At 41.3% G+C, this 18,899-nt stretch overlaps 1 protein-coding gene across 21 annotated transcripts in view; it reads right to left on the reverse strand.

The window, feature by feature from the left end:
* lrrfip2 (leucine rich repeat (in FLII) interacting protein 2) overlaps positions 1-18,899 on the reverse strand; it is a 125,472-nt gene that overhangs the window by 88,263 nt on the left and 18,310 nt on the right. For 10 of the 21 annotated variants that reach the window (XM_072263148.1, XM_072263242.1, XM_072263214.1 and 7 more), the window contains 5 exons: positions 16,717-16,767; positions 16,589-16,633; positions 8,540-8,608; positions 3,225-3,278; positions 1,446-1,520 (listed from right to left, as the gene is read on the reverse strand). The exons of 3 other annotated variants lie outside the window; for them this stretch is intronic. In XM_072263148.1, the coding sequence (XP_072119249.1) occupies positions 1,446-1,520; positions 3,225-3,278; positions 8,540-8,608; positions 16,589-16,633; positions 16,717-16,767 (294 nt within the window). The remainder of the gene's footprint in view (positions 1-1,445; positions 1,521-3,224; positions 3,279-8,539; positions 8,609-16,588; positions 16,634-16,716; positions 16,768-18,899) is intronic. 8 more of the 21 variants (XM_072263312.1, XM_072263186.1, XM_072263140.1 and 5 more) reach the window with 3 other exon arrangements.

The raw sequence follows: 18,899 nt of genomic DNA on the forward strand, positions 1-18,899 counted from the left end.
TTTCTTTAATTAAGGTGGCTGGAGTGTCTAACAAATTGATTGTACTTTTGTATCAATAGTCCATTGACTTGACCGGAATAGCTATCAAACTGATTGTTCTCTGTATCAATAGTCCATTGACTTGACTGGAATGGTTATCACACTGATTGTTCTTTTGTATCGGTGGCCTTATAACTTCTGACAATTCTAACATCGGGCAGTGAACTTGTAGAACCGCCGGGGAGATGAGAAAGGGTCTCTCCCTGATGTTGGGTCTAAGTTCACTCGCCGGCTGAGCTCGAAGAAATAAACGGGTGAAAAGATAAGTAACGATCTTTTTGTGCTGTCGTTATTTGATCCAGCAAAGTTACGTTTACAACTGCATTCATGGGCTTAGCATTATAAAAAGCCTGAGGAAGAAATTATGGTGGTTGATGAGCTGATAGTTCTGCTAATGAATTCCTAATTAGGATTTTACAAAAAAGACAATGAAATAGGATCTTGGACATTGTTGTCACAAGTGAGAGGGCAAATGGGCATATACCCAAGGATTTGTAAAAGTAAACTAACAGCACTTAGACAATAACTGGAAGCTCAAAATGCAACAGTTTCCAATCCCTGGTGCTTCACTGTATCACTAACAGTTGTCCTTCAATTGCAAACTTAAGTCTAATTTACGGACTTAAGTTCTTATGGACAAAGAAATTCATAGTGACTCGAATTATTTCAAATATGCTCCAGTGGTAGGGCAGGAAAGAGGCACAGCTGATGCTGTACAGCTCTGGACACTCAGGTTATGAACTTTATTTTAGCTGCTGTTTGTACAGAGTCTCACTATTCGACATGATTGAGTGGGTTTCCCAAAGGACTTCAGTTTCCCGCTCACGTCAAAGAAGTTCTGATTTGTAGACTAATTAACATTTGTAAACAGTCCCTGGTGAAGGTGGGTGGTAGGAGAATCAGGTTGAGGAAGAGATGCAAGAGGAATGGTGGAGTTAGTGTAGATGAGTGCTTGAAAGTTGGCATGGATACAGTAGGTCAAAGTGCCCCTTCCCAAGCTGTATGACACTAACACACATCATATTGAATATGATTTTAGCCCAAGAAAACATCAACAAAAGCAATATGCAGCTGAATAACACCATTTATAGCCATCATGTTTGAAATTATGTTCAAAGCTGTCTAAAATCTTTCCACATGAAGAAGAAAAAGCATATATATTATTATAGAAATATCTAGCCTTTCTCAAAAATACGCCTTATGGATATTCACAGCTTTTCTTGGTCTCTACCCATTTATAGAACTCAGAACCAGAATCTAAAATTGAAAGTTTCAGCTAATTTGTAAACAGACCTCCAAATGGAAAAGAGCCATTGCAATGGTAGTCAAAGCAAAGTCTCCCAAAATAGAGTCAGAAAGAAAACAAACTTTACATTAAGTAACAAGGCAAAAATAGAAGGACAGACCCGAGTATAAAAGGAAGAGAAGGAGTTAGAGCTAGGTAAGATGCTGTACTTCATTTTGTCATGAGATATTCCACTCTGAAAAGCAAATTAAAGAGAAAAAACTTTAATATTTTCAAAATAATAAATCATAAGACTTATGGACATCAATTCAACAAATATCATAAAATGGAGAAAATTACAGTTCAAAAGAAAAGAGAATAAATAATAAAACATATATGGCAGATTTACAATGAATCATGGCAAAGGGTTAACTACCCAAGAAATCAGCAAATACAAGTCCTCCGAAGTTTATGACTTCTCGACTTGTGCACTGTGCATCACATACTAAGAGCATGTGGGAGACCAGGCTATAAAAAGGAACAGAATCTGCTGTAACCTGGGGTGGACCTGTAGAGAGCTTCTCCCTGGCTACCTGAGCATCACTGTTCACTGAGCTCTAGCACTGAAACATAAATTAAAACAAATATATTCCTGTCTCAAAATTACCATCTAAACATTAATATTTTAAATCAACAATTATTGATTAATCAAGTAAATTTAAAATGACAGAATTTCCTTATCAGATTTCAATATGAGTATTAGAATTTAATTGTGTCATTATTAAAACCCATTGATTTTTAGATTACATAAGGTGCAAAAGTTTAATGTAACAACCAATTATTTGGTCCTTTCAATCCAAAATAGTATTTTCAATGTTAGATTCCTACAAGTAGTTTTAACTGCTATCAATTTACACATCCAGGTTATATAGTGCCCATCAAGACCTTTCAGATCTTCAGAACAGAGCCAGGCTTGTTCTTGGCTATAACAGAAATCATATCATTTTGGTCTTTACTAAATAGATTTCTAAGTGAATTTCTAAGTAGATTCCATCTAAATGGATTCCTAAGTGAACTTCTGAGTGGACTTAGAGCCACTGTGTATTTACTTGAACTGATCTCCTGGACTTTTCTTACCTTCTCCAAGGGAAAGAGTTTTCTCCCTCTCATCAGCCACATTTTTGGGAAGCTGAAAAAAGGCATAGCATGCAGGAGGGAGGAAGGAATTTCTTGTCCTTATTATTCAAATTGCAAGGGCCATCTGCATACTTGATAACTTAATTACTATATTGTCTCTTTGTTTCTATCAATTTGATAGACAGCCTGAACCCCTTGGTCTGAGATTGCATGAAGACTTGTCTCAAGTATTGTCTTAACCTGTATTCCATACAATGGGCCAGATTATGTGATTCACATGTACTACTACTACGTCGACTCAGGCCTAGGGGGCCGGCGTCGGGCACGATGATGGACTCTCCACCTCTCCCTCTCCCTCATCAGTGTGTAGTTCGCATGTAGTTTTAAGTAACTGAAGATTTTTCAACTACCTTATCTAAATTGTGCAAGAATTGCAATGTAATGGAGAACATTTTCATTCATATACTTCAAAAATATTTTTACAGCTTCAGCTCTTTGCTGTAGCCGAGCACTTATGTAATCTTGTTAATATAGTTACCATTTCTAGCATGGTATACTTTTTGTGTTCAATAAGAAAACCTGAAGAGATCCCAGCTAATTAAAAGAAACTGCAGTCTCTTGGTGTACACATAAAACATACATAGACAGCGGCTGTGCATATTCCTGTACCACAAAATATTTTGAGATCACGTAGAAAATACTTCACTTTCCAAACCAAATCCTGAAAAGGCAATTTTAAGGATTCTCTTTTCGTCTCACACAAAAATAAACAATATTGTCTATGAATTAGATTTTAAAACAATACAACAATCAGTTTACATACAGATCGAGAGGTTTTCTTGAGTTGAGCTGACTTGTTCTTTTCCTGAGGCAATGACTACAAATTCACAGAAAGGAAAATAAGGTGCAAGAATAATAAATATCCAACACAAAGCAGACAAATAAAGCATGAAAAAAGCAAAAGGTGAGTGCACACAATTCATTCCTAAGATGTGGTGGCAGGCTGGCAGTTGAAAACATTGTTGAGAAAAATAGGGTGGCATTTCATGATAGCTGTTCCTCAATAAATGAGCATGTGGACATGGTGGAGGATTACAAATACCTGGGGATACGAATTGACAGTAAACTGGACTGGTCAAAGAACACTGAGGCTGTCTACAAGAAGGGTCAGAGCCGTCTCTATTTCCAAAGGAGACTGAAGTCCTTTAACATCTGCTGGATGATGCTGAGGACGTTCTACGAGTCTGTGGTGGCCAGTGCTATCATGTTTGCTGTTGTGTGCTGGGGCAGCAGGCTGAGGGTGGCAGACACCAACAGAATCAATAAACTCATTTGTAAGGCCAGTGATGTTGTGGGGATAGAACTGGACTCTCTGATGGTGGTGTCTGAAAAGAGGATGCTGTCCAAGTTGCATGCCATCTTGGACAATGTCTCCCATCCAGTACATAATGTACTGGGTGGGCACAGGAATACATTCAGCCAGAGACTCTTTCCACCGAGATGCAACACAGAGCGTCATAGGGAGTCATTCCTGCCTGTGGCCATCAAACTTTACAACTCCTCCCTTGAAGGGTCAGACACTCTGAGCCAACAGGCTGGTCCTGGACTTATTTCCTGGCATAATTTACATATTACTATTTAACTATTTATGGTTTTATTACTATTTATTATTTATGGTGCAACTGTAATGAAAACCAATTTCCCCCGGGATCAATAAAGTATGACTATGACTATGTCTGGAATCATTGTTACTGGAGGTGATTGATATCACAAGAAGTTAAACCATTTTATCATAAAACCTCACTAGCCATTAAATGCAAAGAGGTTTCCCTGGTAAATAACATCCAAGGGAATATTGACAGATTCTCTCCTCTTTCATGACCCTAGATGCTGTTCTTTGTGGTGTTTGTACACTTTCCCTGTGACTTGATATGTTGGATTGCACCCTTCTAGAATAATCTCTTCTTGGGCGTCCAACTGGGTACATATATCGATTTTAACCCGCATAAAATGCGATTTGAGCTTTCTTATGGGTTTATGGATGGTATTAATCCGGTATTTCTTCAGAATCCTGGTGATCCTTCCAGAAACTGTGGAAATATAGGAAAGACAGACAGTAGCAATGGCAAACGCATCACAGTTTACGCAGGTCAAAGATAACCTGGGACGCAAGACGGTTGGCATTTACAAGATTCCCTGTGAATGCAGAACAGCATATATCGACCAGACAGGATGCACTGTGGAAAATTGCATCAAGGAGTACAGGAGGTGTATCTGTTTGGATTACCCAGAGAAATTGGTGGTAGCAGAACATTGCATTCGCAATGCCCATAGGATTGATTTTGACAGCACTAAACTACTGTGACACACCAATGGGTTTTGGGACCGCCTGGTGAAGAAAGCCATTAAAATAAAACTAGAACAAAAGAATCTTAACAAAGACAAAAGTCTTGGCTCTAAGTAAGAACTGGAATTCAATTATAAAAAAGGTGGGCCAGCGGAAATCTGATTGGATGAGGACTAACAACCAGTAGGGACAGACAGCGGGGGTATAAATACCACTAGGCTAGACATGTCCAGGCATCATCCCTGATGAAGATGACAGAGTACGTCATCGAAACGTCAGTTAAAATCAATACATGTATCCAGCTGGAAGCCCAAGAAGAGCGCTATTCAACATATCAAGTCACAGGGAAAATACGCCGGGAAAGCACCAGATCCTTTTCAGCATCCTTCTAGGTTTATAGTCAAGGTCATACACCATGAAAACAGGCCCTTCAACCCATCATGTCCATGCCACCACCTATTTTCCAGGAATGCTTGTCCAGACACTTTTTAAATATGGGAGTACCTGCCCTTAACCACTTCATTTACCTTGGAGTAGAGGCTGCTGAGGGCAACCTGATGGAAGTATACAAAATTATGAGGGGCTTGGGTAGGCAGACAGGGAAAAATTTTATTCCAAAGTGCAAAGTAGATGGGTTAGGTTTAAGGTGAGGCATAAAAGAGTCAGAGGAAAAAAACTTTCACCAACAGGGTGGTGACACTTCAGATTTCACTGCCTGACCTGAATTAAACTGTATAGGGATGAGCATTTTAATCATCAAAATATGAGAAAGCAATAGCCAAGGTGCTATTAAATGGGATTGGTTAGCATGGACATTTACTTAGAGTAACAAGGAATGGAAACAAACCCCTAGTCTCAGCTATGCCAGCCAAGGTGCCTACCGGAGCTAGTCCCATATGCCCATATTTGGTCTATATCTCTCAAGACTTTCCTAACGACGTACTTATTCAAATGCCTTTTAAAGCTTGTTAGTCATATAGCATGGAAACTGGCCCTTCAGCACAACAACTTTCCACTGTACCTACCTCAACTACATCTGCTAGCAGATTATTGCAAATAAACACCCCTCTCCAGGTAAATTGGTTCCCCTCTGGTGCCTTTTAATTCCTTTCCCTCTAGTTTTAGACTTGCTTTTCCTGAGAAAAAGACAGTACACACTACAACGACATGGTAGTGTAACGGTCAGCGCAATACTTTACAGTGTCAGCAATTAGGGTTCAATTCCCACTGCTGTCTGTAAGAATTTGTACACTCTTCCCGTGACTGCATGGGCTTTCTTCAGGTGCTCCAGTTTTTCTCACATCCTAAAGATATACAGGTTAGGGTTATTAAGTTGTGGGCATGCTATGCCGATGCTGGAAGCATGGTAACACTTGTGGCCTGTCTCCAGCACTTCCTCGGACTGTGTTTGTCGTTGACTCAAACAACCTATTTCACTGTATGAGTCAATGTACATGTGACAAATAAAGCTAATCTTTAATTTTACAATTCACCCTGTTTATACCTTTCATGCTTTTATACAGCACTTTAAGATTATTCATCAATCTCCAAAGTTTCAAGGAATGAAGTCACTGCCTGACTGAGCCCTCCCTACAACTCAGGGTTGATTTCCAGCAACATTCTCGTATATCTTCTTTGCACTCTTTCCACGTGATTGACATTTTTCCTTCAGGAAGGTGACTAAAACTGTACACAATACTCCAAATGCAGCCTCACCATAATCTTAGACAACCGCAACATGATGTCCCTTCAATGTGATGCCTGCTCAGTGGCCTGAGTGATGAGGGCTGGCATGCCAAATTCCTCCTTCACCACCACATCTACCTATGACGTCACTTTCAGCAAACTATATATTTGTGCTCCAAAGTCTCTCTATTCCACATACTCCCCAGGGCCCACTCATTTATAGGATAAATCCTACCCATGTTTGATTTTTTTATTTAGCGAAAAATTTATTTATCTTGCAATACAGTGTGGAGTAGGCCCTTCCTGCCCTTTGAGCAGCACCACCCCATCAACCCCTGACAACCAGGATTTAACTCTAAACTAACCACAGGACAATTTACAATTAACCTATCCGGTACGTCTTTGGACTGTGGGAGAAAACTGGAGGACCTGGAGAAAACCCATGTATTCCATGGAGAGGATGTAGACTCCTTACACAGGACACCGGGAACTGTGAACTCCAACACACCAAACTGTAACAGCGTCGTGCTAACTGCTATGCTACCATGAGTTCCCAAAATGCAATGTCCAGTGTTTGTCTGAATTAGCAGCCATTACTAGTCCTTGTCCCACTTACTAATAATTTTTGATAGCTTTCTTCACATGGTTAGTAAGTATGCAGTTGATATTAAAGTACCATTTATTAGTAGGTAAATACTTACTAACCATGCCTTCAACATTCTCATTCAAATCACTGATACAGATGATGACAAACACCAATCCCTAGACAGCACCATGTGTCTTGGCCGAACATCCAAAACCCTGACCTCATCTATGCACTTGGCTGCCTGTACAAAAAACTTGGGCATTTGTCAGGCAGTATTTCCCATTCACAAAGCCTTGCTGACTATCTCTCATCAGACCTTGTCTATAGAAATTCTGATAGATCCTGTCCCTCTAGAATCTCCTCCAGTAAATTACTGAACACTGATGTCTGGTTCAGCATGCTGGTTTACTTTTGTTGCCTTTATTAAGTAACAGGACAACCATGATTTTCTCTTCAGTAAATGCAGTAAATACAGAGGAGAAATATTGTTTAAAAATCCCACTTATCTCCTGCAGCTCTAAAGCACTAAAGGATCAAGGCTAGCATTTTTCACCACCCTGTCTCCCAATGACACTGCTTTCAATGAACTGTGCACTAATATTCCTAGGTTCCTCTGTAATATTACACACCCTAATACCCTACCATTCACAGTCTTACACTGGTTTGAATTTCCAATATGCATCACCTCACACTTATCTGTGTTGAAATCCATGAGCCACTCCTCAGTCCACTTTCCAAATTGCCTAATATTCTATGATAACCTTCTTTGTTAAAAACACCTACAATTTTTGTGACATCCACAAACTTACTGATCAAGCCTTTTGCATTCACATCCAAATCACTTTGTATAAGTACCAAATAACAAGGGCCGCAACACTACTGGTCACCAGTTTCCATTTTGAGAACAACCTTTAACCACCATTCTCAGCTTCTTACCTCTGAGCCAATTATGAATCCACCTAATCAAATCTCCCTGGATACCATGAGACCTAACCTTAATGGCAAGCTTATGATGAAGGACCTTGTTCAATGCCTTGCCAACATCCACTATCCTAACATCATCTACTTTTTGATTTACCTGTTCAAAACACTCTAAATGTTTCATCAAACACAACTTTCCAGACATAAAGCATTACTAACTCCTCCAATCAGACATTGGCCATTCAAACACTGGTGGATCCTGTCCCACAGAATTCTCTCCAGTAACTTTCCACCACTGATGTTAGGCTGACTGGTCTGTAGTTCCCTGGCTTACCCTTTCTACTCTTCAAAATTGCAGATGCCGGAAATCTATAGACAGAAAATGTAGTAATAATGCACACTGTTACAAGCAAAAGAGCATTCCAAGTATGCGTGCAATCATTTTGTAAAAGACACAGAATATTTCACTCCAAGAACACTTGTTAATTAGTAAAGGGCATTTACTTAGAAATTCTTAATTTCCATGCACCTAATATCTTTTCCTTGCAGAATATAAAAGACTGGATGAAAATACTCAACAAGCAACGAAGATTTTTACTTTACAAACCACAAGATCCTTTCTCCTTGAGGTGCTTCTGTGAGGCACAGGTACATCAAAGTAAGAGTGCTTTGAAAAGAACAAAATAAGAACACAAACACATTTTAAGAATGCCTTACTATTTGACTATTCTGCTCCAAAACAAGAACTTTACATGGGTTGTAAATGACTGACACAAAGTGCAGAGAAAACACAGAATTTTGGTTGCTTGTCAACTGATTCCTGACAAATCATGGGAATGATTTGCTATCTTTCAAAAAAGCGGTTCTTTTTCCATGTTTAAATATAAAGGACAGTATCTTAAGCGACTAATCACAATTATTTTATCCACTCCTGAAATCATGTTTTGAATATGGTAACTTAATAATTGAGGACACTGAGAGATAGCTAAATAAAATGCACAATAGCAATTTGATACTGGCATTCAGTTCTAACTACAGAAGTTCATTCATGTCACTTTTCCACGGACAGCAATTTTGTACTAAGTGATCTGTTGCTGCACACTTTAGATTGCAACGCCCATCAGCAAGCATTAAAAAGATCATGGTCCTCACACGAAAGCCTTTCTGGCATCAAAATCAGGGATACAGGTTTCCCCCACCATCCAAAGGTAGAGTGTTCCTATGAAACGGTTCGTAAGCCGAAATGTCGTAAAGCGAAGAAGAAATTACCATTTATTTATATGGGAAAATTTTGTGAGCGTTCACAGACCTAAAAATAACCTACCAAATCATGCCAAATAACACATAAAACCTAAAATAACAGTAAATATAGTAAAAGCAGGAATTATATGATAAATACACAGCCTATATAAAGTAGAAATACTTTTCCACAATCATTACTGAACTGTTTTCCGTAGCGAAAATCTCACGCAAGCGCCGTTGGCAGAAAATCTCACGCAAGCACTGTTGGCAAAAACCCGGCGCAAGCGCTCTCCAGTAACCTCTAAACTATGGAGCTGCCAAATCATACCAAATAACACGTAAAAATACACAGCCGATATAAAGTAGAAATAATGTATGTACAGTGTAGTATCATTTACTGGAATCGGGACAGCACCAAGCACACTGATGATGGTGTGTTAGACTGAGTCGTCACAGGTTGGTTGGTGCAGTGGCCCCCATCCTCCAGGCCGCCGACAGATAGCGAACCGCGAAGCATGCAGGGGTCCAGCGGTAGCCGGGAGGCATCCAGCACATCATTAAGAAAAAAACTGAAATAAACATGCTAATTAATTAGGTGCTGCCCGGCACGTAATTGTCGGCCCAGATCAGTGCCAATTGCCGATTGCATCGCCTTTGATCTGGGCCGACATTTAAGTGTGGGCCGGCACCTAATTAATTAGCATGTTTATTTCGGCTTTTTTCTTAAAGATGTGCTGTGTGCCTCCCCGCTACCGCTGCATTCTCCGCGAATCGGTATCTGTCCGGGGCCTGGGTGTTGGGGTGGTGGGACACTGGTGTGTCATCTCGTCATCTATTTCCATTAGAGCAGGCAGCTCACCTTCTCCTATAACTGCCCACCTCGATGTCGAAGGTCGAGGTTCGTTGTCTGCTGTGGCTGATGTGGAAGGCTTGCTTGACTGCTGAGCCTTGCACATTTTTCTATCACACAGTTCTTTGTAAGGACTCAAACCATGCTGCAAATATCTCCTAAACCTACGTACCCTTTCAAAATTAAAGTCGTACTTATCATTGCAGCCAAAATCTCACGCAGTTGCTTCACGTTCATTTCGCTACTGCATTCGGTTTCGATTGTTATCCTTTCCTCTTCCAATTGCATCAGCTCTTCATCTATCAGTTCTTGGTCGTGGGATGTCAAAACCTTTTTAACATCAAGTTCGTCAGCTTCCACAAGCCAAACTCACTTCGTCCTTGCTTCGTTCACCATGATTGAAACGCTTAATTATGTCTCGTTTTATGCTAAGTGTAACACCTTTACAAGCTCTTTTAGGCTTTTCCGACACCATAGAAATCATCTTGCAAACGGCTGCTCCCGCGGGACACACACTGCTTTTTATCGCACGCTGATTTTTTTCGCACGCTGAATTTTTTATCGCACGCTGCTTTTTTTTCGTAACAGTGAAAACATCTTCTGAAAGCGAAAACAGGGTACTAATGTAGGTTTTTCGTAACAGTGAGGTTTCGTAAAGCGAACGTTCGAAAAGCGGGGGACACCTGTATATTGTACTTCAAATCACAAACAAGAGAAAACCTGCAGATGCTGAAATCCGAGCAACACACACAAAATGCTGGAGGAACTCAGCAGGCCGGGCAGCATCTATGGAAAAAAGCACAGTTGATGTTTCCGGCCAAAATTCTTCAGCAGGACTTTGAAAGGTGGATGGGAAGGGAGAAAACACTAGGCAATAGGTGAAACTTGGAGGGGGAGGGATGAAGCAAAGAGCTGGGAAGTTTATTGGTGAAAGAGACAGAAGGCCACAGAATAAAGAAAAAGGGGGATGGGGGGGAGGGAGGAGCACCAGAGGGAGGCTCCTCTTTTTCGGTGGGAAAGGAGGTAACATGAGGGAGGGAAATAGTGAAGGGAGGGGTGGGAGGCGTTACTAGAAGTTTGAGAAATCGATTTCATGCCATCAAGCTGGAGGCTACCCAAATGGAATATAAGGTGTTGTTCCTCCAACCTAAGCGTGGCCTTATCACGACAGTTCCACTTCTCAATCCCATTCCGATATGTCCATCCACGGCCTCCTCCACTATCGTGATAAGGTCACACTTAGTTTGGAGGAACAACACCTTATATTCCGTTTGGGTAACCTCCAACATGATAGCATGAATATCGATTTCTCAGACTTCCCGTAATGCCTCTGTCCCCTACCCCTCACCATTTCCCATCCCCTTTGCCCTCCCTCATGTTATCTCCTTGCCCACCCATCGCCTCCCTCTGGTGCTCCTCCTCCTCCCCCCCCAGCTTTTTTCTTTCTTCCATGGCCTTCTTTCTCTTTCACCAATCAACTTCCCAGCTCTTTGCTGCATCCCTCCCTCTCCAAGTTTCAACTATCGCCTGGTGTTTCTCTCTCTCTTCCCCCACCTTTCAAATCTACTCCTTAGCTTTTTTCTTCCAGTCCTGCCAAAGGCTTTTGGCCTGAGATGTCGACCAAGCTTTTTTCCATAGATGCTGCCTGACCTGCTGGTTCCTCCAACATTTCGTATGTGTTGCTCTGACATATCGTACTTGTCCTGTTATTTATCATTAGTCCTCAAAAAAAAGCAAACATTTAGCCAAAATCCCAGCAGGGATGGGATGAATGTGCTTGTCTGAAAGACAAATATTCTGCAAAATTCTGTTGTTTTGTGTAAATATATGCAATTATGCCAAACAGTTTGTTGTCTTTTGCACATTGTTTTTCAGTCCATCCTGTTGGGTGCAGTCTTTTATTGACTCTATTGTGTTTCTTTGTATTTACTGTAAATGCCTGCAAGAAAATAAATTTCATGGGTGTATATAGTGATATATATGTACTTTGATAATATTGTTGTTGTTGTTGTTTGTTGTTCGTCCTTCGTAGTCGAAGATGACCATGGCTTCAAAGTCAAATGGGAGATTGGCGGCTGTGGGTCTGGAGGTGACTGATGAGGCCAATCCGGGCCCTGAAGGCTCGCCCACATGTGGGACACAAGTGGGTGGGTGCTGTCGTGGCAGTGGATGCTGCTCGGGCCTTGCGCACAGCACGCTTTCGTTGCGCCTCGATAATGCGCCTGACTTCAGCTGCACGGGCTCCTGTGGTGATCTTGCTGCGCCAAGCTGGACGGTCGAGGGCAAGCGTCTCCCATGTGTTGATGTCGACATCCAGGCCTTTGAGGGTCGCTTTCAGGCAGTCTTTGTAACGTTTCTTCTGCCCCCCCGACTGAGCGCTTGCCCTGACACAGTTCTCCGTACAGCAGCTGCTTAGGCAATCGGCCATCTGGCATTCTGACCACATGTCCAGCCCACCTGGCTTGGGCTTTCAGTAGGAGGGTGTAGACGCTGCAGAGCCCAGCTCGTTCCAGGATTTCCGTGTCGGGGACTTTGTCCTGCCACCTGATATAGAAGAGTCTGCGGAGACAGCTCAGCTGAAAGTGGTTGAGCTGTTTGGCGTGTCTGCTGTAGACAGTCCAGGTCTCGCTGGCGTAAAGGAGGGTGGTAAGGACCACTGCACAGTAGACCTTCAGCTTGGTGGTAAGGCTGAGTCCTCTCCGCTCCCAGACGTTCTCACGGAGTCTCCCAAAGGCGGCGCTGGCTTTAGCAATCCTGTTGTTGACCTCAGCGTCTATATTCACTGCGCGAGAGAGTATGCTGCCTAGGTAGGTGAAGTTGTCGACTGCCTGGAGGTTCTGACCCTTCACCGTGATGCGCGGCTCCTGGTATGGCTTTCCTGGGGCAAGCTGGTACATAACTTCGGTCTTTTTGGTGCTGATAGTGAGTCCGAAGTTGTCGCAAGCTTGTGAGAAGCAGTCCATTTCACGCTGCATCTCCTGCTCTGTGCTGGCGTTGAGTGCGCAGTCATCAGCAAACAAGAAGTCTCTGATGACAGTCTCTTGCACCTTTGTAACTGCCTGCAGGCGCCTAAGGTTGAACAACCTGTAGTCAGTCCTGTACCTGAGGTGGATTCCTTCTTCGTAGTTACGGAAGGCATCTGTCAGCATGGCAGAGAATGCCATACTGAACAGAGTCGGGGCAAGAACGCAGCCTTGTTTGACGCCATTCGTCACTGGGAAGGCCTCCGACTCGTCACCGCCATCCAGAACTTTCACCATCATACTGTTGTGGAACTGCCGGACGATTGTGATGAACTTGCTGGGGCAGCCAAACTTCTCCATGATCTTCCACAAGCCTTCTCTGCTGACCGTATTGAAAGCCTTGGTTAGATCGACAAAGGTCATGAAGAGGTCGCTGTGTTGCTCCTGGCATTTTTCCTGGAGTTGGCGTGCAGCAAAAATCATGTCCGCAGTCCCACGTTCAGCACAGAAGCCACACTGGCTTTCTGGGAGCAGACCTTGCTCAAGATGATATATATTTAGTTTGAACATTGAAACCTTTCCACTGATCAAAATACTTAGGATTGGAAATAACTTTCTAAGAGGAGGAAAGAGAACATAAATATTCTCTAATACAGGTGTCCCCCGCTTTTCGAACGTTCGCTTTACGAAACCTCACTGTTACGAAAGACCTACATTAGTACCCTGTTTTCGCTTTCAGAAGGTGTTTTCACTGTTACGAAAAATATTAGCGTGTGATAAAAAACCAGCGTGCGATAAAAGGCAGCATGCGCCCCGAGCAGCCACTCTCCCCTGGATTCGGAACGGCTTTGCTTTAATACGTGCCTGTGAGCAGCCGTTTGCGAGATGAGTTCTGAGGTATTGGAAAAGCCTGAAAGAGCTCGTAAGGGTGTTACACTTAGCGTAAAACTAGACATAATTAAGCGTTTCGATCATGGTGAACGAAGTAAGGACAACGTGAGGTTGATTTGTGGAAGCTGATGAAGACAATATTGAAGAGGTTTTGGCATCCCATGACCAAGAACTGATAGTTGAAGAGCTGATGCAATTGGAAGAGGAAAGGATAACAATCGAAACCGAATTCAGTAGCGAAATGAACGTGAAGCAACTGCGTGAGATTTTCGCTGCAATGATAAAATACGACTTTAATTTTGAAAGAGTACGTAGGTTTAGGGGATATTTGCATGATGGTTTGAGTGCTTACAAAGAACTGTATGATAGAAAAATGCGCGAGGCTCAGCAGTCAAGCAAGCCTTCCACATCAGCCACAGCAGACGAAGAACCTCGACCTTCGACATCGAGGCGGGCAGTCATAGGAGAAGATGAGTCGCCTGCTCTAATGGAAAGAGACGACGATGAGATGACACCCCAGTGTCCCACCACCCCAACACCCAGGCCCCGGACAGATACCGATTCGCAGAGAATGCAGCGGTAGCCAGGACGCACCCAGCACATCTTTAAGAAAAAAGCCTAAATAAACAAGCTAATTAATTAGGTGCTGCCCGACACGTAAATGTAGGCCCAGATCAGAGGCTATGCAATCGGCAATGATCTGGGCCGACAATTACGTGTTGGGCGGCACCTAATTAATTAGCATGTTTATTTCGGTTTTTTTCTTAAAGATGTGCTGTGTGCCTTCCGGCTACCGCTGCATGCTTCACGGCAATATATCGGTCGGCGGCCTGGAGAGTGGGGGCCACTGCACCACCCTAACCTGCGACGACTCAGTCTAACACACCATCATCAGTGTGCTCGGCCCTGTCTTCCCAATTCCAGTAAGTGATACTACACTGCACATACATTATTTCTACTTTATATAGGTTGTGTATTTTTACGTATTATTTGGTGTGATTTGGCAGCTTCATAGCTTAATGGTTACTGGAGAGTGCTTGTGCCATGTTTTTGCCAAGAGCGCTTGCGTGAGATTTTTGCTTCGGAGAACAGTGCCGGCAATGTTGTGGAGAAGTATTTCTACTTTATATAGGCTGTGTATTTATCATATCATTCCTGCTTTTACTATATGTTACTGTTATTTTAGGTTTTATGTGTTATTTGGCATGATTTGGTAGGCTATTTTTGGGTCTGCGAACGCTCACAAAATTTTCCCATATAAATAAATGGTAATTGCTTCTTCGCTTTACGACATTTCGGCTTACGAACCGTTTCATAGAAATGTTCTACCTTTGGATGGCGGGGAAAACCTGTATAGAATTTCAGAACTTAGATTCACTGTTCCCATATTGTATGTGGAGACATGTAGCACTCCAAAATTCAAGGTACACAAATGATTCTAGATCCAGATAAGATTACAGACGAAGAAAAGGTAAAAGTCCAAGTACGGAGCTCATTACACAGATGACAATTTTAAAATGAAGTTATTTCCCATTCAGGAGACAATGGGTGAGAGCTATTTCATGCAATGTTTCTTGAAAAATAATTTATAGGAAGAAGATATTGCTCTCAAGGGCAGTATTTATGCCCTTCCATAATTTCACGCAGCAGCTAAAAATATAATCACATTTATGTTCAGAATGAGCTAGTATGTGCTTGATTTTAGATCTTATTTACAAATTTACAATTAAAATAAAACCAAAGACAATTGTAATGTAATCACAAAATCATTGGATTGTTACTCATTTGGTTGACTAAACATGCAAAGAACATTGATGAAACTCCATCTGGAAAACTACGTGCAGTTCCAGTTACCATACTATAGGAATAACATGATTAAGTGAGAGGATGTAAAAATGATTCACATGAATGTTGCTAATACTTCAGGGACTGAGATTGTAAGGGGAGACTGGAAAGACTGGAGCAAAGAAGATCAAGGTGTGACCTTAAAGAGCTTTATGAGGGGTGTAAATAATAAGAATGGTCACTGTCCTGTTCATAGGATACTACAGAGAACAGGTTTAAAGAAAAACCTTTACTCCCAACGATACTGGATGGTGGGTGAGGTAGTAGTAGAGGGGGGTAAAATTACAAAGTTTAAAAAGCACTTGGATAGATATTGGGATAGGAAAGATTTAAAGGGATACAGGAAAAATATAGGCAATGGAATTTACTTAGGTTGGGCACAGACACGGTGGGCCAAAGGGCTTCTTTCTAGTCCTTATGACTAGATGACATTCTAATCCATAACCTAGACAGCAACTATCACTGCTGAAACTTTACTGAAAATAGCTCCTCATCTGCTCTCATTCTGGCTTTTTGATAGCATTTAGGCAGGACAGCAATTTAACATAGTCATAAGTTATTACACTGCAGATATTGACAACCCAACAAATAGTTTTTCATCCACTTTCATTCCTTGCTTTTTGCTAAAAGAAATAGTTTTGTCCAGCAGCATAGACTGAAGATCCCTACTTCAGTGTTTGGACAATGACGCCACCACCATCTCCTCAGCCTCAATCTTTTGTCAGAATTACTGTTCATTCGTAGACCAACTTTGGAGACAAATTATAGCCAGTGTACCATAAATGTCTTATTCAGTTAAATATAAGATGTACTTGAGAAGTCTGACCAGAATCATTGATAGAATTGAAGTACTAACCCTTGGGCTGCTATAACTTCGAACAGACAGGGCATCATTGGCTGCCTGATAAGTATAAAAAGAAAATAAATGAGAACAGATAGAGCTGGTATTAACTCCAAAAAGTGATTTTTACAAGGTGTACAAACCAGGTGATGTCGGTGAGGCCTAATAGAATGCTTAGCACGTTCTGCATTCTCCTGGGAAGGAGACAGCAAACATCAAATGAACAGATATCAAACAACCAAATGATGTACAAGTTCATTAAGATGAACAAATTAAGCTAAATATATTTCAATAATAATCATGCACAAAGAGAGAGAGGTTATCTTGGAAGTAGAGAAGATCAGCAAAGAACAGTCCACAGAATTTGATTTATGTGATTATTAAAGCACAGCACTCCAACCATTTGTCAAAAATCGCTTTTTCTGATCAACTGATACACACTGTTAAATAGAAGACACTAGAAAACTACCAACAACTTACAATGGATTGTCTACTTTACAGCAAAAGATTAAAACTACTTTGAGACTAGATCAAGTAAATGGTTAAGTGCAGCACAACTTGCACAAATTAAACTGAGTCATCACCTGTTAAGCTTGATTACACCTGTCAGATTTCATAAAACATTAACCAAATAAGTGGAGAATCTGTTTTCACCTTGCCTCCTTTTCAGTTTGAGGGTGTGTCTGATTGCCATAATGTAAGCTTTAGGAGAGTGCACCCAAGTTAACAGTTAGCAATGAAAGATGCAGGAATAATTAAGTATGAGTGGTAGTATCAGTGACTTAATGAACACAATACATAACAGTAATGTGACCACATAAAATGGTAAAGAGGAGGTGCAATTCCCTAAATACAAGATCTTAGATTATGCTCTTTCCACTACTGAGAACACCTACAGGGAGCATCGTCGCAGGAAAGCAGCATCCATCATCAGGGACCCCAACCATTCAGCCCATGCTTTTTCATTTATGTTGCCATCAGGAAAAAGGCACAGGAGCCTCAGGATTCACACCACCAGGTTCAGAAACAGTCATTACCCCTCAACCACCAGGCTCCTGAACCAGAGGGAATAAGTTCACTTGCCCCATCACTGGACTCCATGGACAATTCCACAATCCATGGACTCACTTTCAAGGACTCTTTATCCCATGTTCTCAATATTTATTACTTAGTTATTTATTAGTCTTTTTTTCTTTCTCTTCGTGTTTGCACAATTTGTACTTTGCGCACTGGTTGTCTGCCCTGTTGATTCTATTGTGGTTATTGGATTTATTGAATGTACCTGTAAGTAAATGAATCTCAGGGTTGTTTATGGTGACATATATATACACTTTGATAATAAATTTACTTTGAACTTTAAACAATGAAGCAGAAATAAAACACAAGATAATGGGGATACTCAGCAGATCAGTAGCATCTGTCCAGAGACAACCAGGAAGGAAGCAGTAATGCAGTAATGGATCAATTATTGGAATAATGTGCAGCAAAGTGAAGTGTGCTCCAACATGAGGAAATAAATTCAATCTGATACATGTGGATTCAGTGTCAAAAACTAATTGGAAAGAGGGAACGTTTTACGAGAAGAAAGTGTAGGTAAAGTCTAAACCCACCAATAAATACATCTACAAGGAAAGCAGCATCCATTATCAAGGACCCCCAATATCCAAGCTATGCTCCCTTCTTGCTACCATTGTCAGACAGGAGGTAAAGGAGCTTAAGGTCCCACACTACCATTTGTAAGGGCTAATTGGTAATTAGATCTTACTAATCATGAAGCTAACAACCACCAGTTCAATCAGGGGTTCCCAACCTTTTTCATGCCATGGAGCTTTATTGAGAGGTCCATGGACCCCAGATTAGGAACCACTGACTTTAAATATACCTAATTAATTAGCCTCCAATGGCAAAGAATTATGCAGATTCAACACACTCTGGCTAAATAAATTCCTCCTCAGCTCTGCTCTTAAGGGTAACGGTTATTACCCTCCAATCCCAAACCAGTATGGATAATTTCACTCATCTCAACTCTGAACTGATTCCACACCCTATGGACTAACTTTCAAGGACTCTACAGCTCAGATTTTCAGTATTATTTATTTACCCTACCTATCTATTTATCTATCTATCTATTTATTTATAAATAATTATTATGTTTTTAATTTGCACAGTTTGTCTTCTTTTACCCATTGGTTGTTTGTCAGTCTTTGTCTGTAGCTTTTTTTTAAACTCTATTGCATTTATTTGTTCGACTGTGAATGCCTGAAAGAAAATGAATCTCATGTATGGTGACATATACTCAATAAATTTCCTTTGAACTTTGAACAAT

This window comes from Mobula birostris, chromosome 1, assembly GCF_030028105.1.
Source record: "Mobula birostris isolate sMobBir1 chromosome 1, sMobBir1.hap1, whole genome shotgun sequence".
Lineage (NCBI taxonomy): Eukaryota > Metazoa > Chordata > Chondrichthyes > Myliobatiformes > Myliobatidae > Mobula > Mobula birostris.